Here is a 15496-nt window from a genome sequence, read left to right as displayed (position 1 = left end):
TCTCTTGCGTCGTCATTCTCACGTGTGAATTGGGGATAAGGGAGTTTGTTTTCCATACACGGGGCAAGTTGTGGAGGTTTGAGTATTTCAGACAATTATAGTTAAGGCAGCGGTTCTGGGTTAAGGTGAAGGTGATCGCTCCTTCCTCTTATTGAATGAGAAAGTTGGTACAAAAGTTAGTCTTTCTTATTCCAAATACCAGGCTTTTATCTACTCTTATTTGGGAGGCAAAAAAAAAAAAAAAAAAAAGGCTTTAATCAAAATTCTTCTTTCAAAATTACCTAGAAAGTAGTGCTGGCTACTGATTTTGCTGATAAGCTGCTTGTCATTCTTCCATCCTGAATTTCTTGTTTTGCTATTTGCAGTGCTTTCAATAATTGTATTAACAGTCCTGACAAGCATTAAAGGCCCAAGGCTGCCCTGCTCAGCAATCAGCCATGTAGACAGAGCCAGGAATTGGTCAAAGATTTTTAGGAGGAGAAAGGCTTTTCTGTGGTTTCAGCTTGTGGCATGGGATGACTTGGTTTGACCACCACAGTGTGCGGGTGCGCATCCGTGTGGGGGGAGATGCACACTAGGGGAAGGGCTTCGAGTGGTGAGCAGCAATGTGCTATAATGTAAAACAGTGGTTTTCAACCTTTTTACATTTGGGACCAGCTTATTTCAGGGACTGCAAAGGCTGAAATTTCACACCCTGAGCATAAGTGAATTTGACAAAGGTCATTCATTGGTTCTGTAATCTTCATACAAAAAGGTAGGTAAGTCTTTTTTGCAGACCTGCACAAAACTTCTGGGGGACCAGCAGTTGAAAAACATTGAGGTAAACATCTCCCAACACTTCACTCTTACTCCAAAAATGGAGTTACTTTTGTCCCTACCTAGGGCAACTCTCGAGAGTTTCACTGGATTCCTGAGGGTGGGGCCAGGGATCCCAGGTAATTACCAAGAATCCCAGGTAATTCTGATGCAAAATTAGTTTGGGACCCCTGACTGGTGAGGAATAAAACCGCAGCTATACACTGCTTTCAGCAAACACATTTATGTTTTTACAAGTTAACACATTACAAAACTATATTTGTAGAAAGCTGACTTAGGGTCTCATGAGTATGCTTTTGCCCTAAGCAGCAGATAAAGCCCCTGCTAATAGAAATTCAGAATTTGGCCCTGGCCAGTGGCTCAGAGGCTAGAGTGTCAGCCCGGTGTATGTACACCTTGAGTGATTTCTGGTCGGGACACAGGAGAAGTAACCATCAGTTTTTCCCCCACACCCATTCCCCCTTCTCTCCCTCTTCTCCTCCCGCAGCCAGTGACTTGACTGGTTTGAGTGTTGGCCCCTGGCAATGAGGACAGATAGCATGGTTGGTCTGAAAGCATCAGCCTCAAGCGCTAAAAAACAGCTCATTACTCGGCAGCGTGGATCCCAGCCCAGGGTGCATAGGAGTCTATCTCCCCTCCTAAAAAAAACGGGAAAAAAAGTCCGTTATTTCAGAGAACATTAATCTGATAAAAGTCAACATAATGACTAGAATAATAGAATTAGGCTTAGTTGAGCAGTTTTCTTTTTGCAGAACCAGAGTTCTGGCTTGGTCAACACAGGATATGCAGCTTGTTTCTTGACTGGTTTGTTGCTCTTTGAATTATCAGACTGGATATGCCCAAGAACATATCACTTTCTCATGATTTGGGGCATTTCTGAAATGTAAGTCTCCAGACGGAGCTCCAGCAAGAAGGGCCATTGGATTGTGGCTGGGAGAAGGGGAAGTTCCAGGAAGATTTTATAACTTCATCTGTGTTGGGTTGGCCAGGGCTCTGTGGGCTCTGCCCAGCCCCATAAGGGTAGTAGATAGGGGGCTGACCCAGCCTGTGGGCAGCATGTCAGTAGCCAGCCCTGAGAGGTCAAGTAACTTACCTGAGGTCACACAACTCAGGAGCAGCAGAATCAGAACTCAGAGGTCTCTTGTTTTCTCCTCCCAAGTTGTTCTTCTTGTGCCCTGGAGTGTTCTCCATTTCTAACACTTGAAATTCTATGGTTAGACCTTACTCAGTGCCACAGATGAGACTTGAATTGGGAAGGAAAATTCGTTTGGGCTTTGAATCCTGTTAGACCCAAATCTGAAGCTCAAAGAGAAGGCATTTATGAAGGATGTCAAGCAGTTTCTAAAAGCGTCAGAATTCTCCCAGTTTGGCTCTTGGTGGTCTAAGCCAGTGGTCCCCAACCTTTTTTGGGCCATGGACCGGTTTAATGTCAGAAAATATTTTCACAGACAAGCCTTTAGGGTGGGACGGATAAATGTATCACGTGACCGAGACAAGCGTCAAGAGTGAGTCTTAGACGTATGTAACAGAGGGAATTTGGTCATTTTTAAAAAATAAAACATCATTCAGACTTAAATATAAATAAAACGGAAATAATATAAGTTATTTATTCTTTCTCTGCGGACTGGTAGCAGTCTGCGGCCCGGGGGTTGGGGACCACTGGTCTAAGCAATTTCTGCCTGGTGTGCCACAGGAGCACTGCCCCTTTCCCCCCTAGACTATCAAATAGAAAAAAAATGACAGCAGCCAACACAATAAAAGCTGTCTGGTATAAATGAATCAAAATTATACTTTTTTTTTGTTAGTTCATCAAAAAATACATTTTTTGGGTGTGCCACAGAATTTCAGTAGTTTGTACTGTGAGAGAAGAAAGGTTGAAGATCGCTGGTTTCAGCTGAGCAGTAGCTCTGAGCCCAGGCTTGGCCTTAGAAGCCCAGGCCTTGGGAGAGCAGTGCTTCCTGTTAGCAGGCCAGCCCAGCCTGGTGATTCCTGCCTCCACATTGAGCCTCACTGCAAGTGAGGACAAAAGCAAGCGGCCCAGTGCTGTGGGGGTGTCACTGTACTTGCAGGCCAGGCCTATGAGCTAGGCTCTCAGGATCTGTTCACCAGGGTGTCTGTCAGCCTTTTGTGCTGCCATCTGCAGAGGGCAGCTGGCCCAAGCCTTGCTAAGGCTCTCCTCCCCAGCCTGAGGATGGAGCCTTCCCGGGAACAGCCCCAGCAACAAGGCCAGGCTGAGGCAAGGCTTGGCAGGCTGCCTGGCAAACTTGGGCTCCCTCTGCTGGCCCGGAAGATGCCACTGCTGGGCCTCAGGGCTGCTCAGCCTTTCTGGGCAGGACAGAGGCCTGACGATGGGCCCTCACAGCTTGTGCCTCCAAGGTAACGTTTTTCTGCGCCCCACAGGTACACACTAGGTCCCCACCAGGTGGTCTGAGGAGGGAACAGGTCTGTAACCAGAGGCAGCAATTGGTAGTCCCAGGGATTCTTGTGCTTTTTCTTCCTGAGGTCCTCCTATTCCTGTGCCTTCAGAGGGCACCTGCCCAGCACAGGAGTCTCAGTTCTGCACCGAGGCAGGGTGAAGAACGTACTGGAAAGAGGCTCCCAACCCCATGGAGGAAACGCAGCAAGGCCCAGACCACTGACTTTGCCCAAAGCCAGCCCTCCAGCGCTGCACCCCTGCTCCTGAGGCCCAGGGCCCACGGGGGGGCGAGGGCCCATGGGTTCGTAGGGCCACTCTTCATCGGATCTGAACCCCCAGAGAACATTCTCCTCCAAATGACCCCCCAGGCCACCTGATACACTGCCAAGCATTAAAGGAGTTGGTGGCTGCTGCCTTTTTATCTAGTGAGCTACCTCCTCTTCATGAGGACTATGAAATGAGCGGAGGTTCACCTCCCACGGAGACCGCAGGGTTCATGGGAGAACCACGCAGAGGGCTGGACCTGCTGCTGGTGGCCATGTCACTTCCTCTTGCTCGGTCTCCTGGCCAGGAACCATGACATCCACATCCCAAGCCGGTGGGCTCCCTCTCCACTTCAGCCCCCTCCAGAGTTCTAGAACAATTATGATTGTCTTCCCTTGCTTAAAAACCTCAGTGTCTCCTATTGCCTTACCTGTCCAGACCCTTTATACTTCGTAACCTATCCACCACACCTGTCCCCTCAGCCTAACCCTTTCCTCCCCCCTACCCTAACAGGCCTCCCGTTCTGGTGAACTTAGCTCCAGTTAAGCTCACTTCTCTGGGAGCCTTCGCAGAATTTCCAGCTCCTGATCCCACTACAATTACAATACACAAGCGCCACACAGGGTGAGGTGGCCCACAGACCAGGCACTCCCTGGAAGCTGGGACCAGGACTGGTTGTGCAGACTGAGGTCAGCACTGGCTGGCTCCTGGCAGATGCCCACGGCGTGGGGGCTGAAAGCAGCATGAGGCTACACTTGTGTGATACTGCCCAGATGACAGTCATGCCAGAGAGGTGTCAAACCCACCACCTAAAAGGCTGCATGAGATGCAGAGGTCCCAAAGCAGGTGGTGGGGACTAGCTCTCGGGCCGACTTTCCCTAGAAGCCCACCATCCTCCAGTCTGGCCGGCTGCACCTGCTATGAAAGTGCTTGGCCTTCCCCCAGCCAAGTTCAGCCAATCAGACCCCCTTCCTTGCCCAGGATTCTGAGGCTTTGGAGATCTGTCCCCAAGAACCCAGGCCGCTGATTCACCTTCCATTCCTGGGGTGTTTCAACTCCTCCTGTGACTCAGCCTCTAAATCCATTCTTTGCTTAAGTAAGCTCCAGGTTTCTATTTCTCAATCCCTCAATATACCTCTAGGCTCAAGATTCTTCCGGACCATGCTCTCTTGGGCCACCAAGGACACAGGGGGTCCTGAGGATCACAGGAAGTCTCGGCTGCTCCAGCCTGCTCGGCCCCTCCTGAGGCATGGGTGTTTGTCCAAGCCCCGGCCAGGACACAGCCCGCATTCACTCATGGGGCTCACTGCACACAGCAGCCTGGGCCACCCACGGCCATGCTCAAGTAACCTCAGATCCTCAAGGGCAGGGACCACAGTCGGTGCGCTGGACACCAGGCATCCGAGACCCTGTTCATCCTGCCCGGTGGGCACTGCGGCCTGCGCAGCACGAGGGTGGGAGTGCTGGCACCAGGAAGCAACGCATCTCACCCCCACTTTAGGCAGAGCTGCTGCTCCCCGACTTCAGTAACACCAGGAACCACACTTGCTCTCTCCGGAAGGTCCAGCCCTCGATTCCTCAGCCCAGGCCCAGCAGCCAGTGGGGAAGCCCCAGCAGAAGAGCAGACGACACGGCAGCATCAGGCGACAATGTTGGTTTTAATGGCATTAACATCCAGGAGGTCACACATCAGTTCTGGCCGGTAACTCCTTCCAGGGGTGAAGGGCTGCTGCCTCGCTGGGCTGGGCTGGGTCCCTCCAGTCTGTGCCACAGCCATTGAGACTCACTGCCTGGTCCACCCGCCTCCCGACACATGACCCGATGAAAGACAAAACAATTGCACTGATCGACATACAGAGAGCCAGAGGTCCCGGCCTCCCCAGCACACACCCCAGGGTCTGTCACAGCTGATAAGGGCTTTGGCATCTGCTCTGTGGTGGTCCAGGGCTGGTCCTGGGGAATAGTGTTTATCGAATGTGACAAAGGTTCTTTTACAAACTGGGAGTCTGGAAGATCTACTTCTGTGGTTCTAAGAGACTCTTGTCTCCAATGGCTTCTTTCAGAGCCACCGAGCTGGGCCTGGATAACGCTGTGTTGGTTTGTGTATTTATAAGGAATGTATAAGGCATTTTGGTAAGTTGAACAGTAACTTCTTTTTCTGCAGAGGAGACTCAGACAGAGGTGCCCTCCTTTGAGCTGCTACTGTCCTCCTGTGAACAGAGGGCAGAGGGAGGGGGACGGTGAGGCCAAGGAGCCAAGGGGAGCACTCACCCCAGCTCCTCAGGACCTCTAGTTCCCCAGGGTCAGCACCCACACCACTTCAAGCCCTTCAGGGAATACCTAGCCCATCTGGAGAACCAGAGGTGACCCCTGCGGCTGGCGGTGGCCGAGGGCTCCGAGTTTAGGTGAGGAGCCTGGGCAGGCAGTGTGGGTGCTGCACGTCCTGACACTGCCTTCAGAAGTCTGTCCCCACCACCCTCTGCTCCAGGTCCTATCTGCCCTGTTTCCCAGGAATCTCTGGGGCTCCCAGCACCATGCCCAGCCCTTCCCAGCAGGCCTGGAGAGCTAGGGGCCATGCAAGGCCAAGACGCTCACTGTTTTGTCCAGCTGTTCTTGCAACTTCTTCACTGTGTCTTTCTCCTTTGCCAGCTGCTCCTGGGTCATCTTCAGGAGCTCCTGTAGTTTGGTGGCAGCACGTGCCAGGTCACTCGTTAGCTTCTTCTCTTTCTCTAACCTCTCCTGTGGGTTGGTGTTGCAGGGCATCAGCCTTCATGCACTACACATCAGGAAGGCCACCTGGCTACAGTGCTAGCCTAGGACCCGGGAGCCCTACGACGGTCACCCAGAGCCAGGCGGCGATGACCAGGAGCATGACCCAGGTGACAGTGAGGCCTGGGCCCTGTGCCAGCGCTGCCCGCAGGACCTCCTGGGACCCGGGGCTGTTCCGCAGGTGCTGTGCAGCCCCTGGCCAGGCTTGCAACGGGGCCACTCAGACTGAGGAGCCAAACTTCAAGTTTTATTTAATAACTTAAGTAGCCACATTGACTAGTAGCTGCCATATGCGACACTGGAGATTTAGGGACTGCTCCCACAACCACCAAATTAGGCTGCACCCTGCCCAGAGGGCCACAAGATGGATCCTCTCCTGTTCCCACCCCCAGTGGTGACAGTGGGAAGCCGTGCCCAGTGCTGGCCCTGCTCAAGCCTTGGGTCGGAGCGCCACTTCTACCTTCAGCTGTGCAGCTGCCTGCGCTTCTGCAGACTCGAGGGGGCTGGCGCGGAGCTCCTCCAGCTCCGCCTGCAGCCGGCACGCCGCCTTCTGAGCCTTGGAGAGAGGAGCAGCGGGGTCAGAAACAGAGTCTGAGGGAGACAGCTCACAAACCCAGTCAGGCCTGCCCGGGCACTTACGGGCACCCAATAGAATGAGACAACAGTTCCAGCCTGTGGACAGGAGGCAGGTGACCAACTGCATGGGAACATCCCCAAGGGAAAGACCCTCCAGGCAGGCGACCACCTGTGTGGGCCACGCCCTCCACCCCCCCAACACAGCTGATGACTCAGGGCCCCCAGGCAGGGCCTGACCTCCTCAAACTCAGCCGTGAGCTTCTGCCGCTGTGTCTGCTCATCCTCCAGGATGGCTTCTGTCCGCTCCAACTGCGTCCTCAGCTGCGGGGAAACACCACACATACTCTGGGAACCTGGGGCGGCATGATCTTGGGGACCCACGGCTCCTAGGCAGGCTGAGACCTGGAGGCTCCGCCTTCTGGCTGATTCTAGTGCTCCTGCCTTTCCCTGCCTCTGCCACCAGCCAGCCAACCAGGTCATCTTCAAAGCTCTTCTGGGGGAGATGTGCCTCTGCCTCGGGTACAGAAGCTGATGTGGCTGAAGGGACCTACTGGTAGGACCTCTGCTGACCTCAGGCGCCTTTACTGAGGCCCACAGGATGAGGCAGCCCAGGGCCCCTGGGCAAGCCCGCCCCACAGGAGCTGCCCTCCGCGCAAAGCCTTGTTAAACACCCACCTCCTTGCAAAGGCTTTCAGAGGGCGTCCCCCCAAGAGCAGACACCCTGCTGGTGATGCCCCAGGGATAGCAGGGACCAGTCTCTCATCGCAGACCTGGCAGCCTCTTCCCCCTCTTCCAGTCCCTCCCGCACACACACGTTGTTAGGATCGAGCCTCCAGCACCTGCCTTCTGGGACACCTTCCCTGCCCTTTCACCTGCTCTGAGCCTAGGCGCGCCCCGCGTGGGTATCTGGGCAGAGTGGGGTGGGGAGGGTGGGCAGTGGAGGCTACAAGGAGTGGGTGTTTAGCCAGAACTGAGGGCCGCCATCCCTGCACTCCGACTGGGATGGAGGGGGTCTGGGGGTGGTTAGTGACAGACATCTGAGGACCAGCTCACCGCCCTAACCTTGACAGGGTCCTGCTCTGCTGGGAGGGCCCCTGGGGGGGCAGCCGGAGACCCAGCTACATCACCATCCTCTACGTGGCTCTTCATCTCACTCAACTGCTGCCTGACCTGAAACAGGGAGGGGTGTTTGTGCAAATACCCAGCCAGACGCACACTCACCTTGCACACACACAGATCCCCTTAGGAGAACCGCAGATACTTCTGACAGCCACATCCCCTACAAGGGGCCTGGCTTGGTAACTGTGACCTGTGTCAGAGTCCCAGTGCAGGTTCACTGGGCAGTCCCTTGCACTGGGCCAATGCCATGACCCCTCACCTATGCCAAACCTAGTACCAGGGGCCAATAAGGGGCCTGGGCTGGCCTGACCCATGTGTTTTGCTCCAAGACCAGTTGGCACAAAACCCTCCCTGGAAGTGAAGTGACCCCGACAGACTCGGCACCCACAAAGCCAAGGAACCCAGAAGGGAGTGAGAGGCCGGTGACAGGCTCAGCATGGCCGACACTGCCCGTCTTCTGGGTTTCGTCCAGACGCAGTCCATTGCTCAGAGCCCTTTCCAGGGTCTACAAGATTACAAGGTGACACCCTTGCCTAGTAAGGCCCCCAAACCCCCAGACTACTGAGCCTCAAATGTGAAGAGGCTGGAGTGTCACCCTAGAAACTCAGAAGTCCCAGTCAGGGGATGTGGGTGGTCTCAGGTACCCCGAGTGAGTGGGCCTGCTCCCTACTTCCTTCCCTCCCTCTCAACAGCCCCTAAGGGTAAACACCAAACTGCCCAGGCCACTGACAAGGACATGGGCCCCAGCCTGTGCAGTGCCCCGAGGCCTGTCACCCAAACCGTGATTTAGGGAGTAGCCCTGGGCTCAGGCGGTGACTTGGTCTAGGGGGCACCTTCTCTCTGGTGCAACAGTGCCAGACAAGGCCCCGGGGTCAGGAGTGTGTGCGCCATGGAGGGGCTGCTCGAGGCTCCGCAGAGGCTGCTGTGGGAAGGCAGCCCACGCAGGGGCCTCCGGTCCCTCACGGAAATCCAGACACATCTAGATGTCTTCAAAATCTCCCACTTTCTAACATTAACTAGCTCAAAACTGTAAGAAAGACCACAAAGAACAAACAGAACACGTCTGTGGCCATGCAGGCTGCTGCCTGGGCTGGTGGGGCTCTGCCTCTGTGCGGCCGGCTGACCCTGCGAGGAGCAGGGGCTGTGGTCAGACACCAGCACTGACGCCCGGGAGCACCGAGGCCAGCTGCACAGCAAGGAGCTCCGCAAGTCTGTCGCTGCTGCTGCCCTCCGGCCTGCAGGGCGACGCAACGAGCCTCAGCCCCAGTGCCCAGTCCCACAGAGAGCAAGGCCTGGGCTAAGAGCCACAAGCAGGCCGCAGCCAAGGCCAGAGAAGCCCCCGGGGACACTGGGCTCACAGAGGTCAGACTTCCCCAAGCTCCTAGCACTGTGGCCTGGGACCAGTCTGCACACCGCGGTACTTCTGACGGGGTGCATAAGCACGACTAGCAATGAACCTCACACACGCCGCCCCGTGTCCCGTGCCCTGGCCCCACCCTGCTCACTCACCAGGGCCAGCTCGTTGCTCTGTTTCTGGGCTTCGCTCTTGGCTGCCTCCAGCTGAGATTGAGATGCTAATAAAAGTTGCCTCAACTAGAGGAGGAAACAGACCCAGCGGATGGGGAAGGACAGAGAAGAGAAAACCGGCCACTGTGAGTGAGCACCGACACGCAGCTCACCCCCCCACACACCCACTCTTGGGGGGCAGAGCCAGTGCAGGGCCTCCCGGCTCCGGTGGGGGAAGGACAGAGAAGAGAAAACCGGCCACTGTGAGTGAGCACCGACACGCAGCTCACCCCCCCACACACCCACTCTTGGGGGGCAGAGCCAGTGCAGGGCCTCCCGGCTCCGGTGGGGGAAGGACAGAGAAGAGAAAACCGGCCACTGTGAGTGAGCACCGACATGCAGCTCACCACCCCCACACCCACTCTTGGGGGGCAGAGCCAGTGCAGGGCCTCCCGGCTCCGGTGGGGGAAGGACAGAGAAGAGAAAACCGGCCACTGTGAGTGAGCACTGACACGCAGCTCACCACCCCCACACCCACTCTTGGGGGGCAGAGCCAGTGCAGGGCCTCCCGGCTCCAGTGGCCCCGCCTCTTTTTTTAAGACTTGGGAAGGGGGCTGGCTTCCCTGTAGTTGTGTCAGGGGCCTTTGCAAATGCTGATGAACTGTCTCGCAAGTAAAGGCCAAAAGTCTGAGATCAAAGCAGGACTGGAGTGCCAGGTTAGTGCTTTCTGCTTCTGAAGCAGAAAACAGTATCAGATTTAAATCCATTTTCACCAGAACTAGTGTCACCAAGCCAGGTGAATTCTCTTGCTGAGCAGCTGGCCTGGTTTCACCCCGGCCCTGTCCGCTGGCCCGAGGCCTAGAGCCAAGTGGGAGAACTGGGAGTGCTGCTGAGGAGAGCCCTCTGGGGGCCGGACCAATGGGGACTCACCCCCGCCACCTCCGTCGCATAGTTCTGGCACTCAGCGTTGGCGGCTGCCATGTGCTTCTCCAGCTCCGCCTCCAGGTGTGCAGTGTGCTCCCGCACCTGGACATGGACACACACGCACGTCAGAGGCCTAACGTCAGCAGGCAGGCGACCTGTGTGGCCCGCCCTGGGATAAGGCCGGCTATGGAGCCACCCAAGGCCAGGCAGACACGAGGCCAAGGCCACAGAAGCCCTTCCTAAGAGCCCCCAGACTCCAGCACTCCTGGGTCCGTGTTCTCAGATCTCAGCAGTCGGGGACAGGGAGCCTTCAGGTCTACTCACTGGGTACATATCAGGGCCGTCGTCATCTTCTTTTTTATTTTTAATGTTTTATTTATTGATTTTTTTTTAAAGAGAAAGGAGAGAGCAGGAGAGACAGGAACATTTGTTCCTGTATGTGCCCTGACCGGGGATCAAACCAGCAACCTCTGCGCTCCGGGTCTATGCTCTAACCAGCCAAGCTATCCGGCCAGGGCAGGGCCGCAGTCTTTAAGGCCAGGGCTGACACTGTCTGCAGAGGGCAGTGGGGCACCTCCCACACCTCCCACGACTCCGAAGGCCACTGCAGAAGCCACCGTTTACCAGGAGCAGACATTCTGCACACAGCCCACGCTGTCTCAGACTACTAGGCTGTAAAGGGCTCTAACTTAGGAAAAGCAGGCCTGACAAGATCCCGTAGCCACTCTTAAGACACGTGGCCCACAAGGAGAACCGCCTCTGTAATAACTTTCTCTTGTTAAGAGGAAAGCAGCCCTCTGACAGACCCCCCAACGTACCTGATCTGAACTTTCAAGTTCTCCTTTTAGCTTCTCTACCATCTCTTCCAGGTGTTTCACCGTGACCAGTGACTACAAAGCAAGGGAAGGCCCCGGGTCAAATGCAGGCCCTCTCTCTCAGGAACTTACGGTGCCCACCCACTCCGAGTGTGATCCAACAGCCTCTTCCTGGAGGTGAGTGGGGGATGTCTCCTGGGGGTTACTTAGCTGTCATTCTGCACTCCTGTCTCCCAAATGACCCCAAAGGCTTTCCCCCTGGATTTTATGGAATTCTGACACAGCTGTCTTTCTTGAGTAAGTCATGTTTAAATTCTTAGGGAAGGCGGACCCCCGGAGCAGGGCCTCTGTCATCGGAACCGGCGAGGGTCAGAGGGCCGTGCTGTACCTTCTGGAGCTCTTCTTCTGTGCTCCTGACCTTGGCCTTCCACACCTGCTCCTCCTCCTCCACACTCTTCTGCAGGTTTCTGAGCATGCCCTCCTGGGGGGACAGGCACTGAGACAGAGCCCTCTCCGTGGAGGCCCCACCCCACATGAACACACAGCTGACTCTTCCTGTCCCTCAGTCCCTGTGATGACCACCTGACTGCCGGTGTGACCCTGCTCTGATTCTGTGAGTCAGCATCACATGGGGAGCAAAGTGGGCCACATCCTGCAGTGGGGCCCCTGGCCAGTGTGTGAACAAAGGCTGCAGGCCACCCATGGGAGTGAGGCCTGTGACTCAAAGGAGGCCACATGAACTCTCATCTCTGTGGAGTTCGCCTCCAGTGCCCACTCTAGTGGCCCAGGACGAGGAGCACAGGATGGACCCAACATTGCTCCTGGGGTCACAGAGACCAAGACCTCAGGATGTCAGCCAAATGCTCACATCTTCCCAGACTGTTCCTTGCTATGACCAAGTCTCCACCCCAAGAACAGCCCCAAACCTTCTCTTCTGTTGTCTCCACAGCTTAGTGGCATGAAGGCCTGAGCACCTTACTCATCCCTTCTACCTTAAGCCAACAAAACAGGGCCCAGCCTGGGGCGGTGACTTGCCCCAAATCCCACAGAGCCTACATCTGTACCCACGGCTCTTTTCAGAAGGGCCAGCGGCTTTTCCACCCCCCAACCTGCCTCCTGCCCTATAGGCCTGGAATGCACCTCCTCTCGGGAGCCCGGCAGACGCCCAGCCCAAAGCCTAGCCAGAGGCCCACCGCACCGCATGCCTTACCGTTTCTGCCAGGATGGTGCGGTACTGGTCACACTCGGCCTGCAGGGCACCTTGCGTCTCCTCGGCTTCCCTCAGCTTAGAGGTCAGGTCCTGAGGGCAGAGGGCAGAACAAAGGTCAGCTTAGCCAAGCGCCAAGGTTTCTCTGGTGGCCTGATGAAACCAACACCTCCCTCCAGGGAGACGGAAGCGAGCGGCAGCTCCGCGAGGGATGTTACGTCACGCTCACCGAGGGGGGCTCTGCGCTCCCTGGCAGCTGCTTCAGCAGCTCCGGGCCTTTCTCTTTGAGTTCCTGGAGCCACTCGCTGTAATTCTGAAACAAAAATGTGCAAAGGGGGCTCAGTGACATCACTGATGAGCAGCAGGGTCCCAGGTGCGGCCCCCCATACCTGGTGGGCTGCAGTGGAGAGTGCTGGGAGCAGGGCCAGCAGGGCCTCCTTGGTCTGGGCCTCCGTCAGGCTGAGCTGCTTTTCCGATTCTTCCTGTGGGAAGGGGGGTTCAGACGTGGAGGCTTAGGGCAACCCCTGGGGAATGTTCCTGGTGATGCCAGGGTCTCCACCCCAGGAAGGGGAGGGACAAGGGTCAACGGAGAAGGTGAGTGGCTTTGTGGGGCTGACTGGGAGGAAAGGGGGTATTTAGCCTCAGCGGCCAGTTCTCTAAGAAAGGGAGACAGCAGGCTGGCCGGGGCGGCAGGCATGGGTCAACGAACACCTCCTGGCAGATGCTCAGGCTTAGTTCTGATTTCCAGGGGCTGGTGGGAAGTGGGGGGTGGGGAGTATGTCTGAACATTATGGGGAGGAGTCCAAGCTGTGTGGGAGCCAAGGAGGAGACAAAGGGTGAACCTCCCGATAGCCACCAGAGCTGGGAGCTAGTGCCGGCCAGGGGTGGCCCCAGGGGGGCGAGACACCTAGCACCCTGAGGGGGTGGGAATCCGTGCTGCTTCCTCACAGCAGAAACCAAATTAGGCGCCAACCCTTGGACACAGTCACGTCTCCTGTGGCCATGCCATGTGGGCCAGCGGCTCCCAGGTCCTCCTTGAGGTGAAGAACCAAAGGAGCTATAGAAAGCTAAGCCTAGGATAGCAGTGTCCCCGGAGACAGAGAACACTTCCCTTCTCTCCACACCCTGGGGGAGAGGGTGGGGGGCCACAGGCCTAGTGTCTTCTCTAACTGCCTGTCCCCAGCAGGCTGAACCTACTGCCGGCTCTGCTCAGTCTCAGCGTGGCCTGAGCCCCAGGGGCAGCATAAGGAACTCTGGCTGGGTTAGAGCTGTTGGCTGGTATTTTGGAATGTGTATTTGGAAGACAGGTGACAGAGACAGCCAGCCTGTCCATAGCACCCACATGGTCTGGGCTCAAGTCTTAGAAGCAGGCCCTGTTTGGCCCACCAGATCCCCAGACTGCCTGCAGCCCGCCATGGACTGCCGACCTCATGACCACCATCCGGCCCCATCACGGGGGTCCAAGGCAGAGCCAGTGGACCAGAAGCCAGCTCCTATCTGGCTGCGTGACCACAAGCGAGTTGGCTGACACCTCTGGTCACACATTCTGCATTTACCACAGCAATGTCAAAGAGGTGCCAGGTCCCCTCTGGGGAGTCTAAGCACAGATGCCACAAGGGACCGAGGCCAGCCCTCGACCTCCCACCTCAAATCAGGGCCTGGTTTTATACGAATGACCCTCGGGCCCCTGCTGGTACTGCAAAGGCCCTACTAACTGCATAGACACTCCTGCGCACTGAGGCTGGGTGGGGAGCTGGCCACCTGGGGCCTGCCATCAGGATGGAAATGTGAGGTGCAGTGAGGCGTCCACCTGCTGCTGCAGGCCGTGCCCCACCCCAGAGTCCTGGGGGTTCCCAGCCCACGGCTCCAGAAGCAATGTGGGGACCCAGACACTGAGACGCCTGCCCTCGCCCCAACCTGGGCTGCACGGAGCACAGGAGCAGCGCTGACTTAAGCTCCTGAGTGCTGCTACCGAGCTCCTTCTCTCTGACTCACCATAGGAGCAATCGCAGAACCTACTGGACCATGATCCCAGAGGGCTGGGACGGCAGCAGGACCAGACAAATACCAGGGTTTGCAAGGCAGCCCAGTGTGGAGTGCACTCCCCAGCAGTGCAGCCATGGGGCACACAACCCCATGGCCTCTGCCTCTGCCTCTGCCTCTGCCCACTGATGGCAAAGGGCCCAGGCGAGAAAAGCAATCAAGGGTACATTTCCCCTTGTCATCGTGGGAGAGATGGAGGGAGGGAGGGCGGCAGGGGAAGCTGCAGGAGCTGCGCGCCGTGTGCCGGCTCGCAGACGGACCCTGCGTGGACTTCGGAAGCACTCCAGGGCCGAGGCTGCGCTGCAGGCAGGCTGTGAGTTCTGTGTTCTGCTAACCACACAGATGCTGCTGCTGAGCCTGCCCTCGCAGGGAGTCTAAGGATGGGACTCTGACCTTGGCCTGGGTCAGGGAGCGCAGCTTCTCCTCAAAGGCTCTCTCGGAGGAAGCCAGTGCCTCCATCGCTTTCCAGTTCTTCTCTCGGAGGTCCTGGGGAGATGTGGACAAGTCAGCAGCCAGCACACCCCCATGCGCTGCCTGAGGGTCTCAGCAGGGCAGAACCTCCCGACATGCTCTGGACCCCACAGGGGGCCTGCAAAGGGACAAAGTGCCCTTCTTTAGGGCAGCACTAGCACAGGCCGAGGGGCTACAGCCCACCATGGGGCTGAGCACGTTTCCAGGGATACTACTCTGGAGAAGGGGTCAGCCAAGCTCCTAAAGAGAAGAGGCTCCTGTCACTAAACAAGGACAAAACCCTTGGCTGGCTGTGGCCGAGCCAGGCACAGGGGTCTAGGTGGGGCCTCTCTGGCTAGATAGCACTACCGGGAAGCCCAGGCTCTGGGGTGGGGGTGGGGGTGGGCTGGTGGGAAGATACAGCCAAGGCTCCTTTGCACCCCCCCACCACACACAGAAGAGAAGGACTTCCACATCCCCTCTCCCTGACGCTAGCCTCTCCACTCCAAGGTGACTGACCGTGTGACCCAGCAAGGCAGACTGGCACATTATATCCCTCGTGGGGGCTCCATGCTTGGACATGTGAACCAG

The 15496-nt window shown here is 56.7% G+C and overlaps 1 protein-coding gene across 5 annotated transcripts in view; it reads right to left on the bottom strand.

Annotated features, from left to right (window-relative positions):
* Positions 1 to 5135: 5135 nt before the first annotated feature.
* RRBP1 (ribosome binding protein 1) overlaps positions 5136 to 15496 on the bottom strand; it is a 74743-nt gene continuing 64382 nt past the window's right edge. For 2 of the 5 annotated variants that reach the window (XM_066237665.1, XM_066237667.1), the window contains exons 12-24: positions 14849 to 14941; positions 12802 to 12894; positions 12642 to 12725; positions 12416 to 12505; positions 11594 to 11686; positions 11209 to 11280; positions 10397 to 10492; positions 9470 to 9553; positions 7895 to 8011; positions 7079 to 7162; positions 6726 to 6821; positions 6092 to 6235; positions 5136 to 5706 (exon numbers count right to left, since the gene is read on the bottom strand). In XM_066237665.1, the coding sequence (XP_066093762.1) occupies positions 5668 to 5706; positions 6092 to 6235; positions 6726 to 6821; positions 7079 to 7162; positions 7895 to 8011; positions 9470 to 9553; positions 10397 to 10492; positions 11209 to 11280; positions 11594 to 11686; positions 12416 to 12505; positions 12642 to 12725; positions 12802 to 12894; positions 14849 to 14941 (1185 nt within the window). In that variant the 3' untranslated portion in view covers positions 5136 to 5667. The remainder of the gene's footprint in view (positions 5707 to 6091; positions 6236 to 6725; positions 6822 to 7078; positions 7163 to 7894; positions 8012 to 9469; positions 9554 to 10396; positions 10493 to 11208; positions 11281 to 11593; positions 11687 to 12415; positions 12506 to 12641; positions 12726 to 12801; positions 12895 to 14848; positions 14942 to 15496) is intronic. The other 3 variants (XM_066237666.1, XM_066237668.1, XM_066237669.1) reach the window with 2 other exon arrangements.

This window comes from Saccopteryx bilineata, chromosome 6 (genome assembly GCF_036850765.1).
Source record: "Saccopteryx bilineata isolate mSacBil1 chromosome 6, mSacBil1_pri_phased_curated, whole genome shotgun sequence".
Lineage (NCBI taxonomy): Eukaryota > Metazoa > Chordata > Mammalia > Chiroptera > Emballonuridae > Saccopteryx > Saccopteryx bilineata.
Note: the sequence above shows the minus strand (reverse complement) of the source record. Positions and strands in the feature narration are given on the sequence as shown.